This window comes from Mauremys reevesii, linkage group 20 (genome assembly GCF_016161935.1).
Source record: "Mauremys reevesii isolate NIE-2019 linkage group 20, ASM1616193v1, whole genome shotgun sequence".
Classification (NCBI taxonomy): Eukaryota; Metazoa; Chordata; order Testudines; family Geoemydidae; genus Mauremys; species Mauremys reevesii.
The window spans coordinates 21366618-21385215 of NC_052642.1; the positions used below are offsets into that span (position 1 = coordinate 21366618).

General features: G+C 42.5%; 1 protein-coding gene across 1 annotated transcript; it reads right to left on the minus strand.

Annotated features, from left to right (window-relative positions):
• Positions 1-4778: 4778 nt before the first annotated feature.
• On the minus strand, positions 4779-15648 carry TRPV1 (transient receptor potential cation channel subfamily V member 1). Its single transcript, XM_039508476.1, has 12 exons — positions 15298-15648; positions 14147-14445; positions 13331-13507; positions 11428-11592; positions 11046-11141; positions 10223-10293; positions 9292-9457; positions 8690-8756; positions 7884-8200; positions 6970-7097; positions 5786-5901; positions 4779-5214 (listed from the first exon to the last, which is right to left on the minus strand). The coding sequence occupies exons 1-12, from the start codon at positions 15452-15454 to the stop codon at positions 5063-5065; spliced, it is 1911 nt and encodes a 636-aa protein (XP_039364410.1). The 5' UTR covers positions 15455-15648; the 3' UTR covers positions 4779-5062.
• Positions 15649-18598: the final 2950 nt, after the last annotated feature.

An 18598-nucleotide genomic window follows, 5' to 3' on the forward strand; every position in this document is an offset into this window, starting at 1 on the left:
CAAGCTTACCTTAGGCCCCGGGGACCTCTCAGAGCATGAGGATTTCAAGTACCCTGAGGTTTTCATGCTTGTCCTCATCTTCTGTGTCAGGGGTCAGCAACCTTTCAGAAGTGGTGTGCCGAGTCTTCATTTAGTCACTCTAATTTAAGGTCTCGCATGCCAGTAATACAGTTTAACATTTTTAGAAGGTCTCTTTCTATAAGTCTATAATATATAACTAAACTCTTGTTGTATGTAAAGTAAATAAGGTTTTTAAAATGTTTAAGAAGTTTCATTTAAAATTAAATTAAAATGCAGAGCCTCCCAGACTGGTGGCCAGGACCCGGGTAGTGAGAGTGCCACTGAAAAATTAACTCGCGTGCCACCTTCGGCACACATGCCATAGGTTGCCTACGCCTGTTCTATGTGATACTCACCTTTGTGCTCCTCTTAAACATACTGATCGCGCTGATGGGGGAGACAGTCAGCAGAGTGTGCCAAGAAAGTGAGAAAATCTCTTGCTTCCAATCAATTCAAAATCAGTGACAAGCTATTGTAATATGATTTAAAAAATACACAATATTGCATATATACTGTTGTCTCATCTACCTCACTCCTTTCATACTTTTCTTCCACCTCCCAAAGAACCTAAAAAAATTAAATGCCTAGTTCATTTTGCTACTACAGGTAACAAAACTTTTAAACAAATAAATTCCTGGAAATGGCTACATCATAGCCAGACCCCAGAACTGTCTCAGAATAGAAGCTATACAACATGACACTAGAGAGACACAACACATCCATTGAGCCCATATATCCAAACCGAATACAGAGTAATTTCCTTTAATAGACAAGATCTAAAGTACTAGTGTATGCCCATAGAGTATCAATAGTAATCATTCACCTGCAAGTGCCTTAAGTGGTAAATAGATGTCACCATTTCTCCATGTGAAGTTGGCTGTGTAAGTATGAAGTGCTTTTTAAAAAGGTAGAAATTCATGCTAGAGAATACTTAACATTGCTTACATTTGTACATTTATAAGTGGGATTTTCAAATGCTCTCAAACAATGGCCTAATGCTGCTCCCACTCTAGATAAGGTCATGGAGGATAGGTCCATCAATGGCTATTAGGCAAGATGGTCAGGAACACAACCCCATGCTATGGGTGTGCCTAAACCGCCAGCTTGCCAGAGGCTGGAACTGGATTACAGGAGATGGATCACTCAAAACTATCCTGTTCGTTCCTTCTAAAGCACCTGACATTGGCCACTGTTGGATGACAGAATACTGGGCTAAGTGGACCATTGGTCTGTCACAGTATGGCCATTCTTATATTCAGTGGGTGTGTTATAAATATACAGCTAAGGGTAGCATAAAATTCCTCCTTACCTGTAAAGGGTTAAGAAGCTCAAATAACCTGGTTGGCACCTGACCAAAAGGACCAATAAGGGGAAAAGATACTTTCAAATCTGTGGGAGGAAGGTTTTTGTTTTCGTGTTCCTTTGTTCTCTCCCGGTCAGCGAGGAGCCAGGGCAGGAAAAATACATCTTCCTAAGCCTTATCTGAGCTAAGCATCTAATATTACAGAAATAGTAAGTAATAGCAAGAAAATGCATTAGATTATCTTTTGTTTTAGCTTGTGAATTTTCCCTGTGCTAAAAGGAAGGTTTATCCCTGTTTTTGTAACTTTAAAGTTTTGCCTAGAGGGAAAATCCTCTGTGTTTAAAATCTTTTTGTGACCCTGTAAAGTTATCTTCCATCCTAATTTTACAAAGGTGATTCTTTTATCTTTTTTTAAATAAACTTCTTTTAAGACCCTGATTGTTTTTCAATGTCCTAAAAACCCAGGGGGGTTGATCTGTGCTCACTTTGTAACCAATTGGTTAGGATATTATTCTCAAGCCTCCCCAGAAAAGGGGGTGTAGGGACTTGGGGGGAATATTTTGGGGAAGTTAGGGCTCCAAGTGGCCCTCCCTAAACGTTTGTTTAAATCACTTGGTGGTGGCAGCAATACTAAGGGCAAGGAAGGAATTTGTGTCTTGGAAAAGTTTTATTACCTGTAGTAGCAAATTTGTGCCTTGGAAAAGTTTTTAACCTGGTAGAAATAAGCTTAGGGAGTCTTTCATGCGGGTCTCCACATCTGTACCCTAGAGTTTAGAGTGGGGAGGAAACCCTGACAGGGTGTATTACCATTAACTTCAGTGTGAGCAGAGTTAAGCGCACCGACTGGAAAAATCCCACTGCAAGAGTACTAATACCCCCTCCAAACTTTCAAAACTTAGAAAGTTTTGTGCAGATAGAAAGATCTTCAGGTAGTGAGAACATGCTGCAGTAACAGCCACATGCTAGAGCATACCCTGAATGATTCATTGTTTGCCATCATGTTGACTCTACATGGTAACTGTTTTCCAGAAAGCCATGACCGTACTGGACCTGGAAATAAGTTTGCCAGTGTTCTGGAGAAAATGGCTCCAAAGAAAAAAAAATTGCCCCAGTACACTAATTGGATATACCTGATAAAAAGGAAGGTGAGAGAACTTGCTTACAGTGGGTACAGTGAGACCTCTAGAAACCAAAGTGACTTTACATGTTTAATAAAACCTTGATTAAATTATTTCATTATGTTTATGCCTAAATGTGATGTGCGGCTCCCTGATGCAGCTTATCAGACATGCACACCTGAAGGCAACTCAGGGCTTTAAGGGCCAATGGGCCCTGCAGAGACAGTGGAGGTAAAGATAATCCCTCCATCAAAGATACCAGAGGAGGGCAGTAGGCCACAGCACCAGCACTGGTGCTGTGGCCTGCTGCCCCCTGTGACAACTTGCAGTTTTCACATCTCCCTTTCACATTGGAAGGGGGTTGCGTTTAACAGAGGCTCACATTAATGGTGGAATTCTCCATAGTTTCAGATATGCATTGCAAGTCTGCACCTTCTGAGGCACCGCCCTCACTAGATTTATATGGAGCTTGGCCAGGCTGAACCCAGCTTTTATATAAATACAAATAAACTTCATATTTGTAAGCTTCCTCTTTATATGTTTGTTTAAAATGAAGAGTGTGAATGAAGTGAACAAAACCAACTGGAGTAACACACTGATAAACACAAATGAAGAGCCTGTCCCCCTTGCAAAGGAAAAGAAAAAAGAGGTGGCTGAGGCCATTTTTAACTGTAGGGTAACTTTTTACTGCCCTTAAACCTCAGTAATCATTCCAGTGGACTTACAAGCAGAGTAACACTAGCTACCAAGTGAACAACCTCCAAAACTAGCCTGGTGTTAAACAGAGGAGCACTGTGGTTTATAATGACACAGGGGCCAAATCCTGACATCTTTGTTCATGCAAAACTCCCAGTGACTTCAAAAGAAATTTTGACTGAGAACTTCAGGACTGGGCCTATAGTAGTTAACATAATATTAAAAGACAGTGACAGTTATTTCTGCCTGGTAAAGCACTTGTGTTCTGATGAGATGTGAAAACTGCAAGTTCTAAGTCACTTTGGGTGGTTCTTCTCATATGATGATAGTAGTTAGTTACACTGGGTGACAACCTGACCCCGTTAAAATCTATGGCAAATTCCCATTGGCTTAAATGGAGACAGGATTTCACCCATGGTATGGGTTCTGTAGTTGTTACAGAACTGTGGCGTTACAGGTATAGTATATGGCTGTTTTTGCTACATTAAAGTAAAGTGCTGCCAATGAGAATAATTTCAGTATTTGTGGTGGTGATTTGTTGAAGATACATGCAAAAATTAAAAGAAATCTATAATTTAAGTTAATTTGCAAATTTAGGTGGTTCTTGGATAGCATTTTGTTCTCCTGATCTTGTAATTATTTGTACCTATTTTTTGGTCAGTTTCACTGAAAACAAACCCAAACCTCTGACTGCAACTGACTCCTTCCTCCAAATTTAACAGAGAAAATTGGCTTGTTCTTCTCATACTAGCAGTTTTGCCTTCACAACATTTCTTTTCCAGGTTCAAGGAGAGATGTGGTGGGAAAAAGGGAACCTGAAGAAAGCAACACGTCAGTAGATTAATCTGATGTCTGAAGAGATGTTGGTTTCTTCAGTTCTTGTTGTATGTATATACTCTTGTACTGCAAGTCAGATTCCTTCTGCTTTTGCTTTGAACTGTAAAGTGGAAAGTTGCAAGTAAATATACTATTTACCTCTCAAAGTAGATATAGATATTTATACACTCTTCCTTTCTCTTGCAAATTGTATCATGTCAGCACAGATAAATAGGAACCTGACTATAACTGTTGTGCAAACCATATCCTCCTATATTTCATATCTATATTAGCATAATGCATGTTAATTTTTGGTGAGTGATTGTTTCTCAGGGAGTTGATGATAGATTCCATCCAATAACCAAAACAACACAATTAATGTTGTAATTTTGGACATCATAACAATTAAGATAAAACCTATTTATCAGTAAAACCATATTTCTATGTCAGTGCTACAGACCATGTGATGACTGAAAACTTATATCGAGCAACCTGAGTAGCTGTGACAGTCTCTCCCAGGCAAGCCCCACAGGAGAAGGATGCTATGGGGCATTCCACCAAGCAGTTGATGAGCCTCCAAAAGATCAGTTAGGATTAGAGATGGGGAGCAAGCAGTGAAATCCAACAGAGACTTTTATGTGTCTTGTTTGGGGCCAGCAAGGAAACCTCAATGTCTAGGCTGTTTGTAGTTTTTCCACTGGGAGGTGAGGAAGTTTTCCTCCTTGTGGGCAAAAATACTCAGTTTATTTCCTGCTTTTAACCAGCATGTGTGAAGTACTGTACAAAGCTCAAGAGAGAGCCTTCTAGTGTGGTTGATTGGAGGTAGATATCTAACCAGTAATGGAGGCATAATGGCCAATTTATGGAAACATGGTCTTAACTAACAAGCTGTTTACTTAGCATATTTAATGAATCATTACATACAGTAACTTCCTCAGCCCTTTTGCCATAATGCTCTGTTCTCATAAAGAGCTCCAAGTCCATTGTCTGTGAACACAGACAATACACTTAAAAACAATTATAATTAACCTTCTTCTTAAGAACAATTATATTCAACAAACAAAAAAAACTAAACAGACTTCCTTGCCCCAGAGTCGTCAGGCTCATAATCATGTTCCAAAATGGGTTTTAACTTGGCTTCTTCTGGCTGTTTCTGTGCCTCTTCTCGCCTGCTCCCATCTCTCAAAAGTGGAACCAAGGTCTTCCAGTTTTTCCCTGAAACTTATAAGCAAAGTGGCTATTAATGTTTTTTTCCTATAGAAACAGACCAGAATATTCCTGGTTTCCAACACAGAGGGAAGCTGATATAATATAAAGCACAAGTGAAGATTTTATTCTTTTAAAAGTTTTATTCTTCTGTCAGTTTTCCATTCTTTTAAGCTGACAAGTACACCCACTGATCTATGAACTGGGGTTCTTCTGCGCTAACTAGTGAGCTACTGCACTGTGGGGTTGGGGCATCACAGGGTGGCTCTTGTGGTACACTGCTGCCATGTCTATCCAGCTCACCAAGGTGTGCCGGTCATTACACACCCTGGAAACATCCAGAGTGAGGAACTGGAGGGAGCTAGAGAATTCCAAAGAATAAAACTGCAAAATGAATAAAGGGTTAGTTCGTTTTAATCCTTTTGCCCACTGTGTTCATTTAACAGCAGTTCATGTAGCTATTCGAAGTCTCACTGAGAGATGTATAAACTTGCACTACATTATGCTGCCTCTATAACCAAATGTATAGTCTAATACCGTCAGAATATGGGAAGAACTGGAGGGTTTTCATGCCTGGATTCCTCACCTCTGCTAGACTTAAAAGAAAAACTTGAGTTTCGCTTCAAGCCCATGCTGTATCCAGGCTCCTCGTTGATTATACCCAGATTAGTGTTCCATGTGGACCAGTTCACCTCATCGACTCTGGAGAGAGAACAAAAGTGATTTAATGTTGAAAGGGATCTAATTTATTCTCCAGAAAAGGATCTAGAGTCTCAAGGACCGTATGCACAGTATAACTTTGTCACACAACCAGTTCCCTGTGTGGACAAGCTACTCAGATAATTCTTGTAGAATAGTAGTTACTACTCAAGGTGCACAGCAATAATCCTGGAATTTTTGTGAAGTAAAGTGTTGCAGAATGGTGCTGGCCTAATCGTCGTGGCTGATTAAAGCTCCCTGTGGGTTTAATGTTCTATATTAAAGTCCCTAATATACCAAATAAAATTCACCATCTACTGGATATTTGCAAAAGGCCACTCTTAGCCTGAGGACCAAGGCAACTGCCCATAAAGAATTCTGTAACATTCACCTGAGGAGAAACCTACCTGACTCAATTAAATTGATATCATACTATGCAGAGAAACACCAAGGGATTCCATAGTCACACTCTGTCCTTGTGTCCCAGGGCAGAGGGTTGGCTGTGGGCTGGTGAATCCATGAGTATGCAGATCCACTGGCCAATCACCACACAAGGAAGAGTTTGGGCTATCGCAAGCCTGCTGTGTAACAGTTCTGCCAATGCTTCATGGTTTGGCAGGGGAATGCCATAGACGTCCCTGTTGCATAGGTCAGATACTCAATCTCTACACTCTAGCCAGGATTCTCCACACTGAGAAATGTGTGGCCCAAGAAGTAAAGCAACGTAGAATCAGATATGGAAAGAAAAAGGCTCAGCTGCAGTATCTGTTCATTATCAGTTGAGCTATGATGCTGCTTTGAGACGGACAGTGATGAGAGGACATAATGCTATTTTAATATAGAAGGTCTGCTTGGCATTCTGGCATCTCAGACCCAGCAGGCTGGACCAAGTCTATTGTGAATTCGACTAAGAAGCCATTTCACTCGCGCCACTGAACAGCCATCACTTAGTGTAATTTTTGGTCACCCTAAATTTAAGAGATCTACATCCCATTACCAGTTATTGAGCCATCCCAGGCCTGTAGATGTGTTTCTGTAAAAGATTATCTATTTAAGATAAAACCAGGTTACCTGAAACACCATCTGTAATCGTCCTTGTCATCAGGTGTGGTTCCCACTAAGACTCGCTTCCCGGATCGGAATGAGCTTATCATGCAGTTCAGGTAGCTGTTTTCGATATTCAAGATGGTGATGGCTCTCTACCAATTGAAAAAGGCAAGGAGAGTGGGGAACAGCTGGCATTTAACTATATTTATACAAATGTCGAGGCCTTTCTTTATAAAACAAGAATCCCCGAACTTTCACCTGCATTGTCAGCCTAGGGCAATGATCATACCAACCACAAAATAATACAATTTCTCTAGAAGTGTGTCTTTTAAAATGATGGATGAGTACTGTTATGTAGTTAGAACTACAGGGTTTCTTTTCATACACAAAAGCTGACAAGGCATTATCTGCAAACCTGGCAGAAGGCACTTGCTTTCTTCCAATGCATAATCTCCATTTTTTCATATTCTGATCATGGTTTTCCAGTGTCGAGAGCCTAAATGCCTTCAGGTTTTTTACTCTGTTATTGTCTAATAATAAAAATATTTATTTTCTTAAACTGCAAACATCTGTGAAATATTCAGTGTATACCAAGAACATCTGCTTAAACAATGCATCATACACCAGATGAGGAAAGGGACCAAGGACAGTCATACAGGCTTGTGCTCATGGGTAAGGAATCAGGAGATAGAAAGACTGAGATAGATAAATGTCTATCAGGGATGGTCTAGACAGTATTTGGTCCTGCCATGAGGGCAGGGGACTGGACTCGATGACCTCTCAAGGTCCCTTCCAGTCCTAGAATCTATAAAGACATGAAAATCTGCAAGTTTAGAAACATACCAGTCCCTCCAGATTCCCCTTAAAGCGCTTATCCCCCAAGTTCTCTTTCTAGTTCCAACATGAAGACCAGAACCCTTGGGGGGGGATCAACAAACCTGGAGTTTCCAGATGCTCTTACTCTCTTGTGCGATCTTGTTCACAGTTTCCCCCATCAGCGCAATCAGCATGTTGAGCAGGAGAATGTAGGTAAGGATGACGTAGAGGACCAACAGGATGACAAAGACAGACTTAAACCTGTAGTTCTCAGTAAACTCTAGATCTCCCATGCCAATGGTGAACTTAAACAGCTCCAGGCAGGTGTAATACAGACTGTTGTATGATGTGCGGCCACACTTCAGCTGGCCTGATCGGGTGCAGAGACAGCTGTCATTTTCATGTCCCTCATAGTCATCTTCAATCAGAGTCACCACAGCTGTTGCAAATGGGAAGAGTGATGTATACAAGAAAAAGATACTCAGAGACCATGCTCATTTTGAAAACAATGAAAAACTTGCAAAGATGTATCTGATTAGACACAATATATTGATGGCCATCAACTGCAGGTGGAGTTGTGGGGAGTCAGCAGCTCTGAAAAATCAGTCCCCAGGATTCTAAAGTTGGGCATCCAACATAGAGGCATCCAAAATTAGAGATTACTTGAAAATGTGGTGTCTGAGTTTCTCCATCTGTGAAATGGGAATAATGCTGCTTGGCATTATTTTGAGATCTATGGTTAAAAAAACCTATTTTAATGCTAAGTAGTAGTATTCTTTTTTTTTATGTGGTAGTGATTTTGTACGGGGGCGTGATGTAGATTTCTTAGTTTCTAGTTGGTAAAGGGAATTCTAAATTAACTGAAAAGGTAATTTTTGCTAAATCTCATTGATTCTCTAAGAAACAATAACTCCCAGGGTGACATTACCTGTAGAAAATCCCAAGAGAAATACTAGGTAGACAAACATGAAGCGACATAAATCCCTCAGGATCATCTGCAACATGGAAACAGAACATTTTATAGGAATCTAACACAAACTGCAACCAAGAGTGGTGGAAAGTCCTGATTTGGCTCCAAGAAGGAACTATACAGTGTGAACCCACTGCTCTTGCCTTACACCATGACTGAGTTTCCGAGTACTGGCTTTCAATATAGAGAACATTTCCTTTCCATTATTCATAAAACCTATTAGATGCATATGCAGTATATCTAATGCCAAATATATTTTCAACCTTTCATGTGTGAATCAAGCTAAGACGGTGTGGTTCTTTGTCCCCCTCTATAGACTACTTGGCTAGACCACATGAAGAGGTCAGACTTCTTTGTGGAGAAGGCCTGAAAATAATCGAGGAGAGTAGAGTTAACTGACATGAGCCTTTTCAGACTCACTGGCAACAGTGAGTAGATTTTCCCCTGAAGGTGAAAATAAAGCTGCTCTCCCTGGTTTAAACCGTAAGGTTGAATCGGTGGTGGTACTTTCCAGGCCTGTGAAAATTCAGCAGGACTTGTCAGCTGCTCCCTAGACTGACCTTCTCAATCATGACAGAGTAAATCCCCATCTGCTGGAAGCCTCGGGTGTAGTACAGCATGTTAGCCCATCCCAGTGCCAAGGAGAACACCATGGATGCCACATAGAGTTCCTGGCCACAGAAGTACAGCACCACTGAACTCAACAGGAACAGCGAGTGAACAAAGCTGAAAGACAAGCACGGTTCAAGCATAGAGTGCAGATCCTCCCAGGCAGGCAAGAAAGGAGGGATGAAGGCATACACAGCGGACTCAGGAATTCCCCAAAAGCACATTAGAACCCATCTGGACAGACATGTCCTCCTAGGCCAACCTCCATCCCTTGAAAGATTCTTTCCTTTCATGCTTCACTTGTCTTCTGCACCCTCCACAATTCCTCTCCCCTTAATAACTCCCGAGTTTCCCGCATACCCCTGTTTCTCCAACCCAACTGCTTCTGCCTTGCAGGATGTCAGCAAGACAAGCCACAATTCTCTGTTGTCCTCGAGCACTGCTCTCTCTGGCACTCCCTCTCTCTCACCACAGAACTGGCAGCAGTTCAGGGAGCTGCCCTGTGTAGCAGCCTTCCGACTGGGGAAGGCAGAGGGCTCCAATAGCATAAAGCGGAAGGTACCACTGGGGACAAGAGAGGTTTCATCATGGCCCAGTGCACAGGGCACTGGACTGCAAGTCAAGAGTCCTGGGATCAATTCCTGGCTCTGCTGCAGGACCCAGACAGTTAACCTCGCAGCACCTCACCTTCCTCACCTGTAAATGAGGGTTATGACCTGGAGCCACCTATGTGAAGTGCTAGGAGAACTGAGGGGATGAAAAGCACTGTGCTTATTTCAAAGCCTGTTACATGCAATGCCTTGCTCAAGCCAAGGCCACGAGTCCCTCAGGCTCCTAAATGCCACGTTCAAACGCAAATAAAGAAGTTGCTGAGAAGCTTACAAAAGAACCTCACTGTAACTGTCAGCTAGCAGAGTCTTCAATGAGGGCCGCCTCTGCACGAAATATTGTATCTGCAAAACAGGGAGACGAAAAGCCAGTTTCAGGTTGGCAAGTACATTTCCACTGTGAATCTTCCCAGGGGACCCATCACTCTGTATCTAAGTGCTGACTGTTATCTGGGTCAAACTTGTTGGAAATGCTGCTGCAACCACTGCCCCTCTAAGTGCTGGGGAGGTCTGCTGAGCCGGGACCAAGCTGTGAAAAGGGGAACAGCTCACCCTAAGTTAGCCCACAAGAACCTCTCAAATGCAACACACATTCCAGTAAGCATGAGCCTGAATTATGGTTATCCCCTCAGTGTAGCACTACTCTGGAGCTTGCAGCTTGTGTGGGAGCAGCAGCCCATTTTCTCACTGGTTTGAGCAACTGTGATCACACTGTACTTGCTATGTGTTCTTTACATTGGCCACCATACAGTAGCAGTTTGTGTTTAAAATAGCACTGATGTTCTCTAAAGTCCTTAATGGTGCAGGCCCTGGCTATATTCAATACCCCCTTAAGCCTTGTCTAGGCTTGTGTCTGTGCTCAGGCACTCCTAGACTTTGTAGGGCCTTCCTTCTCATACAGTAGGACGACAGGCAACTGCACCTTAGCTTTGTAACTCAGTAGAAACCTGACAGCTCCTGGCCATGCCATTAAAAACTATCTGTAGCTTTCAAGTGAGGGATGGACTCTAATAGCAGCTAACCCAAATCAAGGGGGGCACCTATTTTTGGCTCCTACCTATCCACATGGCTCTAAGGAGAAATGTCAAAGCTCTTACCCCTCTGAAAAAGAAATAGAGACCTCCCAGCACACTCAGGATCTCTCCAATGACACGAAAACACTCCTCGGTGGTGTATTCAAATTTGAAGGGAGGCTGCATAACACAGGAGCAAAGGATCAGCACAGCTGAAGATGGAAAAGGATCTGTCAGCTGAGCAGTTGAAAGTGCTTGGCTTCCTCTAGGATTGGTCCCTAAAAGCACTGCTTCCTCCATTCTCCAAGGAGGGGGCTGGAGGAGGAATCCTTCCTCTGCACTTTTTCTCCCCCTCACTCGGGTAAGAAGGAAGAACCGTTAAAGCTCTGGCACCAATAACATGACTGGCAGGCCTGGGAATTCATCCCCGGGGTGGTCACACTGAAGAGCATGACCAGTGAAGTACCTTTCCATGTTTCTCCACAGGTCTGAAGTAGGCGGCCATGGTGAGTATGATAATGTGCATAGCATAAACAAAGAAATTGAAGTAAAATAGGCGTTTGACGAATCGGTCCCACTTGTCCTGCAGCAGCCTGTTCAGGGGCTCTACCAGCAGCATCTCATGGCGATTCTGCGAGGGGGATGAGAGAGAGAAGGAATGCGAGTCCCAAAGAAGCCAATACACACATAAGATGAGAGAGCACCTGCCAAAGGTCTTTGCAAACAGTAAATGAAATCTCATTGTCCCCAGTGTGACGTTATGAGTGTAATATAATATTTCATTGGAAGGTGACAGGGCCAGAAAGAGTTAATTAACTCAGACTGACCTGACCCATGGCCAAACTTTACAGACTTGTTAGGAAAATATGTAAATGAATAGAGCTTTGAAATGCAAGTCGGCATTGTTAGAGGTAGAAGGGTAGATGTTTGCTCAGGTCTTGTGATGTAAGCAAACAAGTCTTGTCTATTGCTATAGCTTTGATTCAAAGATAAAAAAAGGAATATTAACATTTAGGAAGATACTTGAGTGAAATAGTATTATTGTCTCTATGTCTCTTTGAAGTTTGTGGTAACCTGTATCTGAACTGTTTAATGGATAAATTATCCTGTGCTAATTGCCATGATGTTTGGAAGAAGGAAAGTTAAGCCTATTGTTTTCTCAGGCCAAAAGGCTGCTGGAAATGTATAAAAACCCTGGGACACGATCCTTCTTCATCTCAGATCTGCTTTGGGTTTCAAGAGGGGGAAACTTTAAGACAGAAGGATTGAGATCCCCAGTCACTGACTGGAGTCACCCTGAATATGGACATTGGGCTATAACCTATGGACTATATCTAAAAAGACTTTTGGCAACTACAAGCTCATTTCTGCTATGTATCTGAACCTCAATAATTGAATTCAAGTCTGTATGTATATTGATCTTTTAACCAACACACTCTCTTTTTTTATAAATAAACTTTAGCTTAGTTAATAAAATTAGCTATAAGCATGTATTTTGGGTAAGATCTAAGTTATAATTGAACCTGGGTGTGTGGCTAATCCTTTGGGATTGGAAGAACCTTTTCATTTATATGATAAGATTTTCAGTAATCATCATCATATCTGACATGTGTGTCTGGATGGAGGCCTGAGGCTGGGCACTTTAAGGGAACTGCGTTATTTGGACTTCTGAGTAACCAGTAAGGTACTATAGAAGCTGTTTTTTACGCTAGCTTGGTAAATCTAAGTATTGGAATAACCACCAGTTTCTGGGGTTTGTTTGCCCCGTTTTGTTTGCAGTTCACCCTAATTGAGTGACCTCAGCTGGCTCCCATGGCCAGCATCGTCACAGCCAACTAACATATTCTCCAGTCCCCGGAAGGCAGGGAAGTGTCATTATCCCAGTTTCACAGATAGGGAAACTAAAGTAGAATGATTTGTCCAGGGTTGCTCAGTGAGTTAGGAGCATAGCTGAGAACAGAACCCTGGAGGCCTGACTCCCAGTCCCCTGCTGTAACTAAAATGTTTCTCTCGGGAGCCCAAAGGAGTGCCAGGGAATGACATACAACACAGAGGCTTGCTGAATGGTATGATTGTACCCTTACTTGTCTGAGCAAGCACTCCTGTGAACGGTACTGCTGGCTTCAAGCCAAAGGGGAATATTTGCAATAAAGAGTCCTGGGATTAGTTTCCACAATCAGGTGGGCAAAAGGAATGTTAGTGCATAGACACGTGCCAAGAACGAAATTACATCTCTGCACTATTCCCGATCACTATTCACTCATAACAAAGCTCTGCAAAATGGTGCAAACCTTCAGAGACACGCACTATACAGAACACAGCTGACCACTGAACCCAGTAAGAAAGTGTAGAGGAGGTTTCATACTCACTGGTGTTTTGCTGCTATACGCAATGATCTCAAGCACTGAGTTTTTCTCACACGTGTCTATGGAGGACAGGTCATAAAGAGATGAGTGGACGGGTCCATAGGCCCATTCGGTGAACTTCCTAGACAGATGCCTACACTCAGGCTCTTTGATCTCTCGTCTAAGGATATAGGCGAAAATCTGATCATAAAAGAATAATATATGACCAACATTTCAGGTGTGGTAGATTTTTTGTTATTCAGTTTCTCAGTAACACAGGAATTCAGATTCCGCCCTGGCTTAACTGCACTGATGTCAAGCCATTGGGATACTGTACAGCTCACAGCTTGCAATATCCAAAAGCCAGTGATCTCACTGGGTTCTGGGCAATATGAATGTGGCAAATGGGCTAATGCAGTAGCACAAAGAAGTGTCTCTCTGGTCTCTTCCAATTAAGATTTGTGACTATCTTTGGCCTCTCAAACCTAAAACAGACATCTAGAGGCACCTGTTTTGTATCCCTTTGAGGTCACTGTCTTGGTGAATGGGAAATGGGAGAAGTCAAAGATGCACTTCCTACTCCACCTGAGATAGCAGCCAGGGCACTTTTACTGTTTCCATGTAGGCTGATATATGTGTAGTGATACTACATGACTCCCTTTGGGCACATTACCTAGACTACATCAAAGCTTTGCTTTTTAAACTCCAGCGTTAAGTCCTGCAAAGTTTTCCACCGTCTCGGTCTGCTAGGCCCAGGCAGCAAGTAGACATGTACCCAGTGTAAATGTTTTGATTATATTGTGTGTCATTTGAAAGGGTAACAGGTATGTGTCCACCTACCCCTATCTTCCCTTTCTTTGCAGCCAGGGTTAAAGGAGTCAGTCCTTTCTTGTTAGTGATCTCTTCCAGCTTCAGCATCGGATTAATTTTGGCACCAAGGATCAAAATGTTGTTATACACCTTTGTTACAAACTTGGTGTTATCTTTGGTGTTATCTGCAATCTCCACAAGGGCGTGCAGAACTGTATTGCCCATAGAGTCCTGGCCAGCTATATTGGCTGGATGATACCGATTCTCGAGGAGGAATTTCACGATGCCTAGCTGGTTGGTGCAGGCAGCCAGGGAAAGAGGCAGTTCACCTAATGGCAAGCAACATGAACCACTGGTCAGAAGACTCACCATATGTACAAAAGTCACCTTTATGAGCTTAAAAGCGAAGGAGGATCTGAAACCTCTGCAGGTCTGAAACCTCACACCATGACCACACGGGTGAGCAGTTCTCCATCAAATACTGTATCAAATCGTAGTACAATTTTTACAATGAGATTTCCCTATGGACTTAAGCACTGCATAAAACTTGTGCAGGCCCTCTAAATATAGGTGAATTTCCCTCACTAGTGAAAATGTTCATACCTTGCTGATCAATACATAGGGGCTATCTAGACCCAGCATGTGACGAGTTGGAAAAAAAAACAGAATTATCAAATTAGAAATGCACATTGAATGGTCCCCATGTATTTTGGTTAAAAGAACTGAATGTGTTAAGGGAGTTTTCCCCCCCAAAAAAGACGACTTGTGTTTGGACCTCACACGTTAAGTTTTAGGCAGAAAAAAAAATTATGCTTGGATTATAACATCCTCTTCCCACTGAAAACAGATGGCTATAGAAATATTGAGTGCAGGGCTATAAGGTGCCTTTAATAATGATACAACCCATCAAGAGATACAGAGGTAGTTCAGAAGACAAATGGGGTTAGGTACCCATCTTGCACTGAATATCAATGGGAAATGCATGCCTAACTGCCTTAGCTCCTTTGTAATCCCAGCCCCCATTTGGGAAATACTAGGGAAGGTTGGATTAGCCCCTCTGCTATTTGTGGGTCATCTGGTCCCCCATAATCAGGAGTATTTGAACAGCTCACATTTGGGACAACTCTTTGGTTACTTGATCAGTGACTGAAATCATATCTCATGCGTCTTGTTTTCCCTACCAAAATAAAAGCCAGGTTTCCCTTTGATTTTTCTGAAGAACTCCCCGTGGGCTCTCGCATGAACGTCTGCTCCATTTTGGACCAAGAGCTTCACCAAGTACATATTCCTCCTCTCGATGGCAATATGGAGAGCGGTCTGACCTAGGGAAACACTCATCTGACAACAGAAAACTCACTTCACATAACACAGAGAAACAGCTGCCAGACACTACAGGCTCCTTCTTCTGAGGTTAATGCAATGCTGGTGAAAAGGGACAAATTGAACAGCCCTGGAGACTGAAGTGCTCTATTTATCAACAGAATGGAGACAACAGAGGTAGCGAATGCAGGCTTCCTTGCTCCCCGGCCAATGTGCTCCCAACCCTATCCCACCAATGTACATCTAGAAGAGGAAGAAAATTAGATCACATTAACCAAACATGTCACTGGCAGAAATAGCAGATGTGATCCAGGTATTTCAAGAACACAAATGCTGGCTCTCCGGCAGTTTGTGGTTCTGCTTTCCTAGAACCTGAGCTTCATTCTTGGTTACATTCAGAGAAACGCCTAAAGGACTCAAACAGTCCTTTGTAGCCTATCTCCAGTCTTTCTATACAGACTTAGGCTCAGGCAAGGCCAGACAGTTTCCCAGCTGCCTCTCTTACCCTTATAGTAGTTGTCAGTATATTCTGCATTAACTAACTCTTTCAGATTGCCTGTCTTCTCCGCAGTTTCCAGAAGCAGGGGAATGGTATCATTCTTCCCATCATGCAGATTCAGCATGGCTTTCAATAAGCAGGTTTTCCCAGTTTCCGGCTCTGTAACATAGAGGGTTACAGCTATAAAAAAAAGGGGCATTACAAACCTGCCCTCTGACACCTAGGCATGCAGTAATCACAAGGGATCTGGGATCTTCTGAATGGATGGAAGAACCCAGGGACATTTAGGGTTTCACAAATAACCTCTCAAACTTTTCTGAAATTTCCAGCGTCTTTATAGAGAATTGCCCAGTCTATGGGAAACTACTGCATGACGCAGAACCCCCTGCAATGTCTTACCGTGTATTTAAGTAAACACCATTCTGATCTTTTAATATCAGCAGCGCTGCTGGAAGAGGGAAATGGCATTTGGATGCATCTGACATTACTAGGTACCTTTGAACTCATTGTCTGTGAGATGCTTCCGCGTCTCATGGAGATAGGTCTGCAGGTCATTCAGATCACTTGTGTCACCTTGGGCCACAGCATCAAAGATCCTTCTGCAATCATAGAACTTGAAAGCTTTTTCTGAGCAGCTTGCAATGGAATTGGTACATAGGAGCCTGACAAAGATAAATTTAATTACTGAAACGTAAGGATTAAGCAAGTCTCTTAAAAACCACCAAACAATTATACTTCCATTACTGGCTTTCAGTGGCACACACATTAGTGAATATTACATATATGAATTGTACAGTTTGTAATATCATAAAGGTTTAGACAAGCAGATGTACTGGTGAAATTATGTTTTTACTGGTGAAAAGTTAACAAGAACTCAAATCCAATTAAGCAACTAAGTCTAACATCTGATCACGCTCCTGGGAGCCAAGAACTCCTGAGTTCCAATCCCAGCTCTACCACTGATTCACTGGGTAAATGATACAGGGCAACATTTTCAAAAGTCCCCACTAATTTTGGAAAAAGACACCAAAGAGTTTGATTCCTAGAGGCACTGAGTGCGCTCCTATTGATTCATTTGGAGAGTAGATTGCATTCAGAGATACAACTCCAGGATGGGCAATAGTCATTAAATGTACCAAAGTATTTGGGTACTTCCCGTTCTTTAAGCATAGGAAATACTGAAATATCTGCTGTAAAATCAAATACTGTGGTGCAATGGGTAAATGCTGAGCTATGCAACCCAACCCCTGTCATAATATATATCCAATATATCAGGAACTTACTTGGCAAATTGATTGTGTATTTTTGCCCTTTCCATATTGATATTAAACTTGATGACAGGAGCAGACCCCATGTGGTCCATCTGGTACAAGGAGTCCATGGGCGCCATGTTCTTATCGCTATCCCCCATCCCAAAGCGGCCTCGTCTAGCGAAGATGTTGCTTTTGGGCAGCTGCTGTACCTTTGTGCTCTGGCTTCCCTGAAGGCTTTCAAGGGTTCCCAGACTGGAATCCTCACCATCTGTGTGCTCGTCCGTGACTTCAGAGTCCTCCACATCAGAACTGCCAAGTTTCCTCATCTTTCCAAGGATGGAAGACATGGCCAGCAGGCTGCAGGGAACCCAGTGACATTAATACTGCCACCTGATAAACTATGTGGAGCTTAGTCTGGCTTCAGTTATGACTCTTCACCAGTTAGAAAATGAGTTGCTTTCTTTTTCTTTTAAGTGAAGGTGCCGGCTGCCATCCTGTATTACCAGGGCAGGTACAGCAGCAGTATACGCTTTCTACTCACTGCTCCTCTCAGCCTGTGTGCCTTATCCCTGATCTGGAGAGACCAACCACTGCTTTGGTTAAGAGAGGAATTCAGAGGAATTCTGCTGAGATTACCAATAAGGGAGCCAATTGGTGCCAATCATGGTCATGCTTCTTGTGATATGGTCACTTGTTCACTAAGGCTGGGGCTGTGTCTTTTCTATTCTATTCCTCATCACCTCCAATTCGTTTCATACGAGCCCATCAAACAGCTATCAGATGGTACATTGCTCAACTGCCACCACCATTCTGGTGATAAACACTGACTTGGTATTCTGCTTCACAGACAAACCAAGCCTCTTCTGGCTCGCAAAGCTCTGATTTACAGTAAAAGAATCAGGGGTAAGGTCTTGAAGGAAACTCAATAGAGATTCTCCCCCGACCCCACTAGCCAGTACCTGGCAGACACTGGGAAATAATATGGCAGACTTACAGAGCGTTACAAAGCCAGGAGCAAATAAAAATAAATACATGCCAGGAGGGAAAGATTGCAGGGCCAGATGCCAGGTCCTTGTGCATGCTGGAGAGGAAGAGGAAACAAAGACACATGGAGCTCTTGTAAGGCTTATGGAAAGGTATAAATTACTACACAGGCACATTGATCTGGTATGGTTCTGTTATCCTGTCTTGGAAGACACCAATATCTAAAATGAAAACTTCACTAACAAGGCAGTATCTGGTTGTGTGAAGAAAAATTTTCCTCTTCACCCCTGTAGCAATCCACTGATGCCCTGAAGCACGAGGTTTCACTGTTCATGTCTTCATCTATATAATTTTTTTTTACTTTGTTCATGAAATAATTTTTACAGTATCCTACTATGAACATGAAGAGAAGAAATGTGACACGAA

What these genes read in the sequence shown, in the direction of transcription:
- TRPV1 (XM_039508476.1), bottom strand. Translation starts at nt 15,454, where the DNA reads ATGAGTGTTTCCCTAGGTCAGACCGCTCTCCATATTGCCATCGAGAGG. An exon ending in GAAACCTGGCTTTTATTTTG is followed by an intron (nt 14,446 to 15,297) that starts GTAGGGAAAACA and finishes GCTTGCCATTAG; the next exon opens with GTGAACTGCCTCTTTCCCTG. An exon ending in GATTACAGATGGTGTTTCAG is followed by an intron (nt 5,902 to 6,969) that starts GTAACCTGGTTT and finishes TTCTCTCTCCAG; the next exon opens with AGTCGATGAGGTGAACTGGT.